The sequence below is a fragment of the Thamnophis sirtalis genome, unplaced genomic scaffold, assembly GCF_051295495.1.
Source record: "Thamnophis sirtalis isolate CommonGarterSnake01/CBP01778 unplaced genomic scaffold, rThaSir2_p1.2 scaffold_6, whole genome shotgun sequence".
In the NCBI taxonomy this organism is placed as follows: domain Eukaryota; kingdom Metazoa; phylum Chordata; class Lepidosauria; order Squamata; family Natricidae; genus Thamnophis; species Thamnophis sirtalis.
Genome location: NW_028261386.1, coordinates 11,488,265 through 11,503,040, shown reverse-complemented (window position 1 = coordinate 11,503,040; position 14,776 = coordinate 11,488,265). Strand labels below are relative to the sequence as shown.

The window sequence follows — 14,776 nt, the reverse complement described above, 5'->3', positions numbered from 1 at the left end:
TTAGCTGAATGGCAAAATGTCAGGTTGTTTGTTGGTTTATTATGAAGAAGCTTGCTTCTCTACAAGATCATTCTAATGTAGGGTCATATAATCAAAATAGGCTGATTGATGGAGAATCTGTTAACCAAATCTGAGCAAATTATACTATAGGGCAGGGGTGCCAAACTGGATTTCTCTGAGGGCCAGATCAGCATTGTAGTTCTCCTCTGCAGCCTGGCTGGGGGGGAGGGGAAGATTGGATGGACGCCTCCTGCAGCACCCTACTGGCCAAAATAGGACACGGGGGTCTTGCACGGCCCCCCATGCCCCGTTTTGGCCTGCAGAGTGCTGCAGGAGGCCATCCAGGCTGAAAACCAGGTGTGTTGGGGGCCGTATGTGGCTTCACCCACCCCGTTTTGGCTGCCAGAGGCACTGTGGGTTGGTCCTTTGCTATTTCCAGGCTGTTTCCATGGGCCAGATTTAAGCACTCCGCGGGCTGGATCCAACCCATGGGCTGGATCCGGCCCGCAGGCCTTGCGTTTGACATCCCTGCTATAAGGCATGCATTTCTATTTGGGGATGGAGGTGCTTTCTTTGTTACAACTTTGAGTCATAATTTCAAAGCATGATCGAAGCTGTGAACGGGTACCCAAAATGAAGTACTCCCAGATATGTTATGTTCCCTAGTGCGATGATGATGATTACATACCATCAAGTCATTGTCGACTCTTTAGTGACTACCTAGGTAGCTTTTCTCCATGATGAAAAATTCAACCCAATACCTTTCTCCTTGGATATTGCACTGCATTCAGTGGCACTTAGCCTCTGATTGCATCCCACACTTTGAATCACAAAATCCTTTATGAAAGAACGTCGATCCCCAGGAGCTATCCAGTCCAGGGTTGTCTATAATATCTGGCGGTGGATTATCAGATATCCTGGCAAGAGTTTTTCCAGCATTTCCTTGAAATCCCAACAATTAAATATGAATGTTTCTGTGTACAGAGCACATACTTGATCACTAAATTGAAGGGTTTCCAAATTACTGTCGAGCAGTTGATTAACGTTATCCAAGGTTTCTGTGGGGTACAAAATTTGTGATGAGAAAGAGCTGTTTAAGACTTCAGGAATATTATCGGAAATGAAGATGTTTATGCTTCCTTTTGATTGCTGGCACCAGCCACCATTGGGTCCTTAGATGTAGTATCATGTTGGGGAATGATAGACAATCATTCAGACAATCAGAATTTAGTTCCATCTGCTCAGTCACACTTGCCCAAGTCCAGAGCTGGTCTATCAGGGAACAAGATGGCCACAGGCCATCTGTCGAGATTCTCAATCATCCAGGTCTTGGTTGTCCCAAAGGTGCTTTTTCAAAAGGCAACTGGACTTTCTTTGTTTTTCCTTGAAGACATTTTGCTTCTCATCCAAGAAGCTTCTTCAGTGGAGAATGGAAGGACCATGAGCCACGGTGGCACAGTGGTTAGAGTGCAGTACTGCAGGTTACTTCTGCTGACTGCTGGCTACCTGCAATTTGGCAGTTCAAATTCTCACCAGGCTCAAGGTTGACTCAGCCTTCCATCCTTCTTAGGTGGGTAAAATGAGGAGCCAGATTGCTGGTGGCAATAGGCTGACTCGATAAACTGCTTAGAGGGGGCGGTAAAGCACTGTAAAGCAGTATATATGTCTAAGTGCTATTTCTATTTCTATTCCTTACAGTCATCTGGTCATTAGCACTCCCTCTGAGAGATGTTGAGGCCACTTGGAGGTTTATCTGTGCCCTCAGGGTCACTTGAACAGTGCAAATAGTTGTAGACAGGTATCTCAGGTACAGTGGATAGTGTTGTGGTTTGCTGGCAGCCTGAGGAGCTGGCAGCAAATTCGGACAGTGAGGAGGAACATGGGCCAGTCCTGGAATCTGGGGAAGGCTCGAACAAGGGGCCTGAGTCAGAGGCAGACAGGGGGCCAGGGTCATCTGGTAGTTATGTGCTGCCTCCGGACCCTCCAGAATCTGACATCACCGAGGCAGAAGAACAGTGTGAGCCTGTTCACAGTGTATGCATGCGCAGAGCTGCCAGAAGGCAAGAACAATTAAGACAAAAAGGATGACTCGGGAGTAAGGGTGGAGATGATTGGCCTCTCCCATAAGACATAAAAGAGGAGACAATGGACTTGAACCTTTGCAGGAAGCAATTTTGTTCATTCTAGTCGGTTCAAACTCTGAGAAGCTCCCTGTGACTCTGTGCTCCGTGTGGCCTTGCAAAACTAATTGGCAGTGTTTCAAGTGAGATAAAGGTGGGTGCTTATCAGCATTACCCTGAAAGAGTGTGGCAGACATCTGCTGGACTCTTTACAGACTGTTTGTGAATCATTATGGGCTGAGAATGAACATTATTCACAGCCGTTTAAATAAAAAGAAGGTTTTTGGGACTAAGCATGTGATTTTTTACTGTCTCAAGAAGCCTAGGTCAGAACAGATAGATCTAAAATCTGCCACATAACCTTCCTTTCAAACCCCGCCCCCCCCCCAAAAAATATGCTCAAATCAGGTAAGCTCCCCATTGGGAGAGTGAGTGCGTTCAGCGAAGCGTTGTGAGAGTTGTGTTGGAGAACACACAAACCAGCATACAGAGACACTGCAGTTTAAATAGGCTTTTACTTTCGTGGAAATAGAGGTATCAGAGTCCATCAAACAGTCCAAGTCATACACGGATAAGACAGTCAGTCATCAATGTCTTTCAGTTAAGGGATAATCCAAATAACATAGTCCATAATCATACAAACAGTCTGGTACTCAAAGTTTGCTAGCAGTTGCAAAACTTACAATAGCTCACGGCACTTTCTAACAGCCAGCTTCCAAAACACTCAGATCAGATCAGCATCTAACAAACAGAGAGTTAACGGTCATTCTGGCTCCCTCTTATGGCCGATTGAGGAAAACAGCAACCAATCACATTTTACAGTATGATTTAAGGAAACAGGTACAACATTGTTACATGATTTATATATTGCCAACCCAATTATATTAGATTATATTCCTAGACAATAGTTTATCATGATTAAAGTTGAAAAAAAGTTTCAATTAACCGTGAATGGATGCTATTTCGACTTCTGCCTTTGGCAACACAATTACTGGGACCAAACCAAGAGATGGTTTGATAGAGCAACTGTTGTGCTTCATCTCCAGTCTAGAATGGATGCCTTCATAGATCTTTCTTAAACAGACTGTAAACTTTTATTTCTTACTTTTGTTCTGCAGCTTAATCCGGGCCAAAACAGCTGCCGAGACAGTGACAGTGAAAGTGCAAGCGGAGAATCGAAAGGCTTTCATCGGAGCAGCTCGAGAGAGAGACTCAGTGACGTAAGTGTGACTTTTGGAGGGTACCATTGCTTCAGATGCCTCTTACATGGACGCTTAATCCAGTCTGGAGGGGGTGGAATGAGACAAAGACATCTGTTTTTGCTCCAGGCACTAATGACTCAACCATGGAGCTATTTCCAGGGTATTTTTGCAAACCAGTAAATTTAACATTTTTTTTAGGTATTTTATTAAAATTTATAGGCCGCCCTTTTCCCTGAGGGGACTCAGGGCGGCTTACAACCATTAGGGAGGGGGTACAATACAAAATAAACAATATATAAACAAAATAAGTAGTAAAAACACAACATGCATTCTACATTCAACACTCGGGTGGGGCAAATTAAGGACTTATCCCCAGGCCTGTTGGGAGAGCCAGGTCTTGAGGGCTGCGCGGAAGGCCTGGACGGTGGTGAGGGTGCGTATCTTGACGGGGAGATCGTTCCACAGGGTCGGAGCTGCAACAGAAAAGGCTCTCCTCCGTGTAGTCGCCAGTCGACATTGACTGGCAGATGGAATTCAGAGGAGGCCCAGTCTGTGCGATCTAATCGGTCGGAGGGAGGTAATCGGTGCTCACCTACCCAAAACTATGATGCTTTAAAGCAGAGTTCTCTAGCTGAGGAATTCTGGGAGTTGAAGTCCACAAGTCTTAAAATTGCCAAGGTTGGAGAATCCTGCTTTAAAGGAAACATTGTGGGATGTTGATTGCTGGACGTGATGAACTGAAACACTCAGGAAAAAGTGTCCGTAGTCAACTGGACGGGAGACTCCAAAAGTAAATGAGATACATGTGGTCCTCAACTTACAACCATTCATTTAATGATCATTATAAACTCCAATGATACCGAAGAAAGGGACTTACAACAGGTCTTCAAATTTACTTGGCAGAGTGTCCCTGGGGTCATGTGATCACAATTTCGGTGTGTGGCAGCAGCTCACACTAGCAACAATTGCAACATCCTGCAGTCATGTGATTGCCATTTGCAACCTTCCCAGACAGCTTCTGATGAGCAAAGTCAGTGGGGAAGCTACCAGGGAAGGTCACAAGTTGTCATCACATGATGTCTTGCTTAATTGCACCACTTAACAACAAGTTTTTCGGTCCTAATTGTGGTTGTAATTTAAGGACCATGTGTATATTCATTTGGGAGGAGGCAATCTATGAATGTTTATCACCCACAAGAACTAACTGTCAGATATAATGCAACCTGTCATTGAAAATCAGTTATAGATGACCAACAATGGTAAGATGCAGCCTTGTAGTATATCTTCTTGGTGAGGCAATATTGCTTTAATCAGAACAGGATGGAGTGCAGTGGTACTTTGGTACTCATTGTTAATTGGTTCCAGGAGGTGCAATGAGATCCAAAAATGATGTGTACCAAACCAATTTTTCCCATAAGGACTAATGTAGTGAGTCACAAGACAGCTGACAGTGACAAATTCGACCCTTGTTGAGTGTCAACAAATAATGAACACCATAACAAAGTTTTCACATCAAAATACACCGAGTACCAAATTGGATGAGTTTCAAAGCAGTTGAGTATCAAGGTATCACTGTATGTTGAATAGATGAACCTCTGTGGCCCAGTGGGAACCTTCTCTTCTTTTTCATGGTATGTTCTTCACAAATTGGTAATGTGGGTATAGTAACAAAACACAGATATTTCCTAGAGAAAAAAACAACTATGTCCTCTTAATTCTAGCAATTGGTTAAGAGATTGAGGCCTGTCCTGGGGCCCATAAGAATGCAGCCAACTAGCATTTGTAAGAATGAAGTTATGGAAATATCCACGGAGCCCAAGATCTTTTTCAAAACATTTGTCAGGAGACGTACCAGCGATAAGTTGGGGGAAAACAGTGATCCTTTTCAGACAAAATTGAAAATAAAAAGCAAGGGTCTGGGTAAACGTTGACTTGGCCATGATCTCAATAGTAAGGGCTTGGAAAAGCAAAGTTGTAAGACTAGCATTAAAATCACAACAACTGATAAATATGGCGTGAATACTTGCAATCCATACTCACAAAGGGACAATGCCATCTGTTGGAGCGGTTGGAAATCTTTCTGCTAATAATAATCACATGCCTACTTTGCTAACATAGCAGAAATTTAAATTGGCTTTTATCCAAACTCCCAAGATCTCCAGCTCACTAGTAACATTGACTTAACAAGCCTTTATGATGAGATAAATATCTTGCTAGCCAAGCTAAAACAAATAATCTATATTTTCCTCTTGCCGAAGTACAGATTGTCTGAATGTTTTTTTAAAGGAAAAAATTAGTTCTGAGCTACAATTTTAAATTTAGTGCTTATTATAACAACGATAGTCTACCTCTTGCATGGATATCATTTTTCTCTGCTGCTTGTCTAGGAAGGAGGGTGAGCCCAAGAGAGAATGTGTTGTGGTCTCATTATTGGGAATATTAAAAGAAAGGAGAAAACGTGTCTTATATGTAGCAGAGGGTGAAGTCAGTTATTCTCTGGGTTGGAAAAATTGCACTATTTCTTTGAGTTGTTCTGTGCTGTGGCTAGTGTCAGCTCTGATAGTATCCATTTGCAATAACAACACATGGTGACATAGTAGTTAGGGTTAGGGTTAGTATTGCAGGCTAATTCTGCCGACTGCCAGCAGTTCAATTCTGAACGGATCAAGGTTGATTCAGCCTTCCATCCTTCCGAAGTGGATAAAATGAGGACCCAGATGGTTGGGGGAAATGTGCTGACTCTGTAAACCGCTTAGAGAGGGCTGTGAAGCAGTGCGAAGCAGTATATAACTCTATGTGCTATTGCTATAACAATTCCTCTGACTCCATCCAGCCATCTCATTCTCTGCCATCTCCTTCTTCTTTTGATCTCAATCTTTCCCAGCATCAGGCTCTTCTCCAGGGAGTCCTTCCTTCTCATTAGGTGGCCAAAGTATTTGAGTTTCATCTTCAGGATCTGGCCTTCTAAAGAGCAGTCAGGGTTGATCTCCTCTAGGACTGACTGGTTTATCACCTTGCAGTCCAAGGGATTCGCAGGAGTCTTCTCCAGCACCATAGTTCAAAGGCCTCCATTCTTTGGTGCTCAGCCTTCCTTATGGTCCAACATTCACAGCAACTTGGAAAACCATAGTCTTGACTATATGCACTTTTGTTGGCAGGATGATCTCTCTGCTTTTTAGTGTGCTAGATTTGTCCTAGCTTTCTTCCAGAGCAAGGATCTTTTAATTTCTTGGCTGCAGTCCCCATCTGTGGTGATCTTGGAGCCCAGGAAAATAAAATCTGTCACTACCTCCATTTCTCCCCCGTCTATTTGCCAGGAATTGAGAGGGCCGGATGCCATGATCTTAGGTTTCTTAATGTTGCGTTTCAAGCAAACTTTTGCACTCTCCTCCACTCGCATCAAGAGGCTCTTTACTAAAGAGTCTTTAGTTCCTCTTCACTTTCTGCCATTAGAGCCATACCAAAGGAAGAAAAAGACACCAAGAATGAATGTTGCTTCTACTATATTTAGGGATGTGTCTTGTTTAATAACTTCCCTAGTTCTTATAGTAAAAAATACTCACTGAGTGTTGCAACTTTCATTTATTCCCAGAAAGGCCTTTAGTTTTAGTTATAGCCAGCAAAAGCCTCTTACCCAGGTTCAGTCTCTGGTCCCTCCGATGAAATGAACTTGAGTTGGCATGACTGGTGAAGGTTTTCCTGGAGTCTGCCCAACAGTCTGACTTGATGCCTGATGTCAGTTTCACTCCTAGTCATGGGAAAGGGTTGGGCCTGAATTTAAAAGACAACACAGGAAGACGGGAGAATTATCCTGGCTAACAAAGCAAGAGAGAAGTGTAAGGAAAAGAAATCAAGGATGCTGGTTAATGAGAAGCTGAAATGAAAGTGCCAATTTGTTTAATCCATTTTTATTTCTCTATATAATAACATTTTAATTCACCTCAGTAACTTCTCTTAGGCTCCAAAGAAAATACTATTTCAGGCTTTTTTCCTTTCCTTTCCTTTCCTTTCCTTTCCTTTCCTTTCCTTTCCTTTCCTTTCCTTTCCTTTCCTTTCCTTTCCTTTCCTTTCCTTTCTTTTCCCTCCTTTCCCATCCGGTCTCCTCCGCTCCACTCCTCTCCCCTCCCTCCTACTCCCCTCTCCCTGCTACTCCCCTCTCCCCACCCCTCCTCTCCTCTCTGCTTCAATCCTCTCCCCTCCTCCTCCCCTCTGCTCCAATTCCCTCCCCTCTGCTCCAATCCCCTCCTCTCCTCTCCCCTCTGCTCCAATCCTCTCCCCTCCTCTCCCCTCTGCTCCAATCCTCTCCCCTCCTCCCCTCTGCTCCAATCCCCTCCAATCCTCTCCCCTCCTCTCCCCTCTGCTCCAATCCTCTCCCCTCCTCCCCTCTGCTCCAATCCCCTCCTCTCCTCTCCCCTCTGCTCCAATCCTCTCCCCTCCTCTCCCCTCTGCTCCAATCCTCTCCCCTCCTCCTCCCCTCTGCTCCAATCCCCTCCTCTCCTCTCCCCTCTGCTCCAATCCTCTCCCTTCCTCTCCCCTCTGCTCCAATCCTCTCCCCTCCTCTCTCCTCTCCCCTCCCTTCCCCACTGCTCCCCTCTCCTCTCCTCTTCCTTAACTTCACCTTCACATTTCCTCCATGTTTTCTCCACTTTTTCTCCCTTTTCTGAAGCAGAGGTCGACCATCCTAAAATTGCTGTGGTTGAAAAACACAGATCAGGACTGAGCTTCCCTTTATCAGATAACCTGCCAACCACTCACCCTCTGTCTCTTGAGAGCTCATATCTATCCTTCTTCCGTTATTTTCCCAGCGTCCCTACAATGTTACACATGCCTTTCCCTAAGCCATATGGAGTTGAGTATTCATCTATATAAACATATGGATAGATGGATGGATGAATGATTAATTAATCAATACAGTGATTAAGGTAGGAACTGTGATTATGGTGAGAAGGATAGGAATATCCTCAGTTCTGCAGAGAACTGTCTTCCATGGCATTTGTGCTTTTAACCATCACTATATAATGAGACACTGAGGTGTGACATGAAGAGGAACATAGACTGATATAATAGCTTGTTAGCAGAGGTGACTTTAAGACAGTGAACATATGTCTACTGGTGGCCAGTACAATCAATAGACCAGAGGTGGGTTCCTACCGATTCAGTCCGGTTCGCCCAAATAGGTAGTAAAAATCTGACGTACCTTTCCGAACCAGTAGTAATGGCAGCCTGGCCATGCCCTCCAAACAGGTTCCCCAGTCACCACTCGCTGGCCCTGCCCCACCCAATCTCTGCCCTGCAGCTTGCCTGCCTGAAGCGCTGCACCCCCTGATTTGTCTGCCAGGTAAGCCTGCAAGTCGCGGCTTAGCTACCTGCCCCTGCTTCCTTACCCGCGGCCCTGCCAAGCTTCCCTGCCTTCCACGTGGCCTTCCCGGCCTCCCAGCTGGCAAAACAGACATTTTCGCAGTTCTGTGGGTGAGAATAAGTGGGTGGGGGGGGCATGTGACTGTGTGAGTGTGAGAGAGAGAGTCACGTCAGGGCGGCCACACCCACAGAACCGGTAGTAAAAAAAATTGAAACCCATCCCTGCAGTAGACATCTTTGGAGCAGACTGTGGTTGTGGTAACCCAGTGGTGGGATTCAGCCAGTTTGCATCTATCCCGGAGAACCGGTTGCTAACTTTCTAAGCAGTTCAGAGAACCGGTTTTTGGAATAAATCTTATTTTGGTGTTTTTTTTCACTTTACATGGCTAATCCTGTAAGGAAGGCAGGAAGGAAACATTCTGGTCATGTTCCTAACCTAATCTTTATTGACCTGCTTACAGAAACTGCCCCTTTGTTAACCCTTATTACATTGCAATAGCTAAGGCGAAGCGCCCAACAATGTGAGTGATGTTGAGTTGGCCACACTCATCCAATCACATGACCACTGAGTCCCGCCTACCCAGCTGGTCATTAGGGCAGAGAACGGGTTGCTTAATTATTTGAATCCCACCCCTGTAGTAACCATTGTACATATCCAACCTTCCTAAGGGTGGCAGATAAATTATGCCATTAAATCCCCATCCTAGGTCTAAAGGAAGCATCTGCTGTTGGCTGGCTAAGTGGCACTAACCCAACAACAAGCGTTACAGGTAGTCCTTGAGTTATGACCACAGTTGGGACCAGAATTTCCATTGCCATTATTAAGTGAGTCACACCCAATTTTGCATTTTTTTTTTTTTTTTTTGCTGTGGTTGCTAAATGAATCACCACCCTTGTCAAGTGCCTGTTAAGCAAATCCAGTTTCCCCCTTTGACTTCGCTTGTGCAAAGTCACATGAGCCCAGGGTGGCACAATCATTGTAAACATGCACTAGTTGCCAAGCACCTAAATTTTGATCAAGTGACCATGGGGATGCTAAAACCGTCATAAGTATGAGGACCAGCCTTTTTTAATGCTCTTGCAATGCGGTCACTAACGAATGGTTATAAATTGAGGACTACCCTGTATATTCAGTTACGAGTTACGAGCATGAAAACTAGCCTTCATTCAGAAAACGGGTTGCAGCACTTACCGATGATGGATTCGATTTTGATGGATTTTGTACTCTGGGGAAAAAAATGCAGAGAAGAGCAACTAAGATGATGAAAGGCCTGGAGACTAAAACATATGAAGAACGGTTGCAGGATTTGGGTACGGCCAGTTTAGAGAAAAGAAGGACTAGGGGGGGACATGATAGCAGTATTCCAATATTTGAGGGGCTGCCACAAAGAATAGCAATAGCAATAGCAGTTAGACTTATATACCGCTTCATAGGGCTTTCAGCCCTCTCTAAGTGGTTTACAGAGTCAGCATATTGCCCCCAACAATCTGGGTCCTCATTTTACCCACCTCGGAAGGATGGAAGGCTGAGTCAACTTTGAGCCGGTGAGATTTGAACAGCCGAACTGCAGAACTGCAGTCAGCTGAAGTAGCCTGCAGTGCTGCATTTAACCACTGCGCCACCTCGGCTCTCTAGAAGGAATCAACCTATTATCCAAAGCATCAGGGGGCCAGACAAGAAACAATGGATGGAAACTAATCAAGGAGCGAAGCAACCTGGAATTAAGGAGAAACGTCCTAACAATGAGGACAATTAACCAGTGGAACAGAACTTGCCTTCAGACCTTGTGGGTGCTTCATCACTGGAGGTTTTTAAGAAGAGAGACAGTGGTGGGTTTCAAAAATTGTTCGAACCTACTCTGTGGGTGTGGCCTCCTTTGTGGGAGTGGCTTGCCACTCATGTGACTGGATATGAAATTATGAATTAGTACTTAGGTCGGTCCAAGTAGCTATTCAGAAACTCTGGCATTGAAGCATGCAAGTTTTAAAGCTGTCAAGTTACAAGATCCTTGCACCCCTAACCCTAAAGAAACCCCCCCCCCCAGGGATGTTCAAACTTGACAGCTTTAAGACTTGTGGACTTCAATTCCCAGAATTCCTCCTCCAGTCATGTTGGCTCAGAAACTCTGGCATTGAAGCATGCAAGTCAGTGGTGGGTTTCAAAAAATTTTGGAACCTCTTCTGTAGGTGTGGCCTGCTTTCCGGGTCCACTGGTGGAACCTCTTCTAACCGGTTCGGTAGATTTGACGAACCGGTTCTACCGAATAGGTGCGAACTGGTAGGAACCCACCTCTGAAGAGAGAGGACAGTCACTTGTCTAAAATGGTATAGATCTCCCATCCTTTTTCCCGCAGCCCACGTGGGGAGAGGTTGACAGAGGGAAAGGGGAGGGAAGGCATTCTCAGAAATAAATGTGTAGGCAGAAGAAGAAGATGAAAACTTACCCTGTGGCAGACTAAGGCCAATTAATTAGCCAACAGCACTTGGCATTGAGGGGTTGAGTCCATGCAGAGTGCCTTGGCCCTTTGCTCTGCTTTTCTTATTCTCCCAACCTCCAGCTGCTCCCCCCTTGCTATATTTCCATTTGTGTTGCTTTTGTGGGACTGACAACTTGTTTTCTGCTTTCTGGATAAGACTGCCCTAGGGCTCAGAAGATGTTGGAGCTGTCAGCTCTCTCCCCCTCAGCCCTTATGTAAAGCAGAGAGCCCTGTCACCAAGTTTGTCTCATCAAAACCTTGCCTGCAGTGGAATTCGTTCACTTGAGACTTGGCTTGGAGGCAAGATGGCTGCTCCTTCTCTTTCCTTCATCCAGGAATTCAGTTCCACCCAACCTTTTGTCTCCTCTTTCCCTCTGAATTACTTGCATTTTCATGCATTTCTCCTGGAGCTTCGTCTCCTCCCCCCCATTCCACTCTTCTTTTGAAAAGCTTCTTCTTCTTTTCTTGGTTTTTTTTTTAGGCTTTATTTATAGATACACATCAGTTCTCAAATATTCTAGTATATTATAGAATTTGCTAATGGAGTACTGGAAAATGGCTGCCAGAGGTAATAAAATATGGAAACTGCCACAGGATATTGCAGTGGGATACAAAAAAAATTATGGCTGGCATTATATTACGTACCATATTTTTCGTAGTATAAGGCACACCAAGATTTTGAGGAGGCAAATTAAAAAAAAAATCTGCACTCTGCAGAACTCCCAAAAACGGCCCATTTTTTGCAAAAACAGGCCTGTTTTTTGTCAAAAAAAAAAAGGCCATGTATAACCTTTAGGAGGCTTATAGAGTGCTCCTGGGGGCTGCCCCCCCGCAAAATGAGCAAAAAAATGGCTCATATTTTGCTCATTTTTGCCCTGCCCAGCCCCCCAGGAACACTCTGGAAGCCTCCTAAAGCCTATGCACGGCCATTTTTGCAAAGGAGGCAGGGTTTCGGGAGGCCAAAAATGCTGTATTCAGTGTATAAGATGCACCCAGATTTTCAGCCTTTTTTTTGAGAGAAAAAAAGGTGTGTCTTATACTCTGAAAAATACAGATTATTTAATCACACACTATCTATTAATGGGAGGCATATATAGGATGCCAAGCTAAAACCAGGGGTGGGCTTCAAAATTTTTAGCAAGGGGTTCTCTGCATGGGTGCTGGGTGGGCGTGGCCCTGGTGGGCGTGGCCTACTCGGCCTCCCGCACCATGGTGGGCGGGGACAGTTTTTGTCCTCCCCTGGCTCCAGAGGCTTTTCTCAAGCCTCTGGGAAGGCCAAAATGACCTCCCCAGGCTTCGGAGTCCCTCTGGAGGCCGGAAACGGGTCTATTTCTGGCCTTCCTGAACTTCTGGTTGGCCCATTTTTTGCCCTCCCAATCATCTGCGTGCACCCTGCACTTACCTGCATCCAAAACGGGCTGCGTGGGGACTCCTGGGAGGGGAGGGGGTGGGTGGGGCCAGCCAGGAGTGGGATTTGGAGGTTCTCCAAACTGCACAGAAACTTAGCTAGAGGTTCTCCCAAACCCCTGCAAACTCCCCTCGCCCCAGCAACCCACTCCTGAAACCAAATAAACCACATTATATCTTAGCATAACATATAAACTCTGCTTTAAGTGCTACATTGGAATTACATTATTTTTTAATGCTCAGGGAAGGAAATCCTGTGTAGAATAAAAATAGATAGGAGCTATTTTGTTTTGGGCATCCATTTGGGTCATCTGCGGAGAAAGGATGGAAAATTGATTGCGATGGAACCATTTTCTGTTTTTTTCCTAGAAGACCTTTCCCTTCTCATCCAAGAAGCTTCTCCTTCAGAACTGAAGAAGCTTCTTGGATGAGAAGGGAAAGGTCTTCAAGGAAAAAACAAAAGGAAGTCCGGTTGCCTTTTGAAAAAAGCACCTTTGGGAGGTGGATGACTTGAGAATCTCCATAGACAATTGTGGTGGAATGAGGTCTGGATTCCCAGGAGGGAGGAGGGGCTGCATTCCAGAGGACCAAGAGACAGTGAAGAGCAGACAATTTGACTGGAAGGAAGAGAGCTAAGACCGCTCCTCCTTAGAAGTTCTCCAAGAATTCTCTGTAATGATGCAAGGAATTGCTTTACTTTGGCAAGGTTTCTTCTATCTGTAGGTGAGGAACAATAAAGAAAAGTGCTTAGAAGTAACTGTATCTTTCTTCCTTTCTTTTTTGTGGCGGGAGGGGAGAATGGGGGCTATAAGAGATGTGGTGGGTCAGTGGCTAAGACACTGAGCTTGTTGATCAAAAGGTCGTCAGTTCAGTGGTTCGAATCCCTAGCGCTGCGTAACGGAGTGAGCTCCAGTTACTTGTCCCAGCTTCTGCCAACCTAGCAGTTTGAAAACACATAAAAAGTGCAAGTAGAAAAATAGGGATCACCATTGAGTTATGCCGGCCACATGACCTCAGAGACATCTTTGGATAGTGCTGGCTCTTTGGCTTTGAAACGGAGATGAGCACCGCCCCCTAGATTCGGGAATGGCTAGCACATATGTGCAAGGGGAACCTTTACTTTTACCTAACTGTGTCTAATAGAAAAACTTCATTAAATATACATGGAAAAAAAATGACATTGCATTTGAAAGCAATCATTTGCTATATAGAGGCTAAGGGTTTGGACATGGAGTGGGGAGATTCAGATTTAAATCTAGATTCAGCATAGAGAGAGAGGTATCTACAGGTATGGTAAAAGATGTCAAGATGCCATCTACAATGGTGTGGTCGAAGCCTCGGTGTGCGATGCTTATAAAATATACTGTCTATATTTATTATTTATTTGTTGTACATATAAATAATAAATCATATTATTCAATAAATAAATAAATAATATATGCTATTCATTAAATTTATTTGCTGGCCACCTCTATAGCCAAAGCAAATGGGTCACTTACAAATAAAATAAAATAAAAATAGCAAATACAGTGAACAGTGAAAATTACAGAGGACTCAATTAGACTAAAAGGCCACTAAAAGCCTGAGTGGAGAGGAGGTAGTCCTTTCCCTGTCACTACCCCAAGCACCCCTGTGGTAAAGCACCTCCATCAGGGTGCCATCTCAACTGGCAAAGTTCCTTCGGAAGACCCAAAGTCTGGGGGTAAAGCACCTCCACCAGGAAGGGCTTCCAAAGGAGGGGCCCACAGCAGGAAAGGCTCTTCACTTAGACGCTGCCTGCTGAAATCCCTAGGCACGTGATGGTGAATCTATGGCATGCGTGCCACAGGTAGCACACAGAGCCTTCTCTGCGGGCACGCCTGTGCGCGTGTGCCTCCCGCTAGCCTTCTGATTTTCAGGTCTCTGCTGTGCATGCACTGGGGGCAGGGTGCATATGGGAGATGCACGGGTATGTGTGGGGAGAAAAGGGATCATGTGAACATGCACAGGGTGGGGGGGTTGCACGGGGTGGGGGCGGTAGAGGTCCCCCGGCTGCCCATTTTTGGTCCCAGGAGACTTCAGGGAGGCCTGCTAGGCCCAGAAAGGGATCTGGGGGGGTCAAGTGGGGGAGGGTCATGCGTGCATATGCAGATATGTGTGTGTGTGTGTGTGTGTGTGTGTGTGTGTGTGTGTGTGTGTGTGTGTTGTGCATCCATTGTATTATAGTTGCGGG

The 14,776-nt window shown here is 45.2% G+C and overlaps 1 protein-coding gene across 5 annotated transcripts in view; it reads left to right on the top strand.

The window, feature by feature from the left end:
* Positions 1 to 14,776, top strand: part of AUTS2 (activator of transcription and developmental regulator AUTS2) — a 1,079,640-nt gene that overhangs the window by 410,233 nt on the left and 654,631 nt on the right. For all 5 annotated transcript variants that reach the window (XM_087717194.1, XM_087717195.1, XM_087717197.1 and 2 more), the window contains one exon: positions 3,239 to 3,340. In XM_087717194.1, the coding sequence (XP_087573320.1) occupies positions 3,239 to 3,340 (102 nt within the window). The remainder of the gene's footprint in view (positions 1 to 3,238; positions 3,341 to 14,776) is intronic.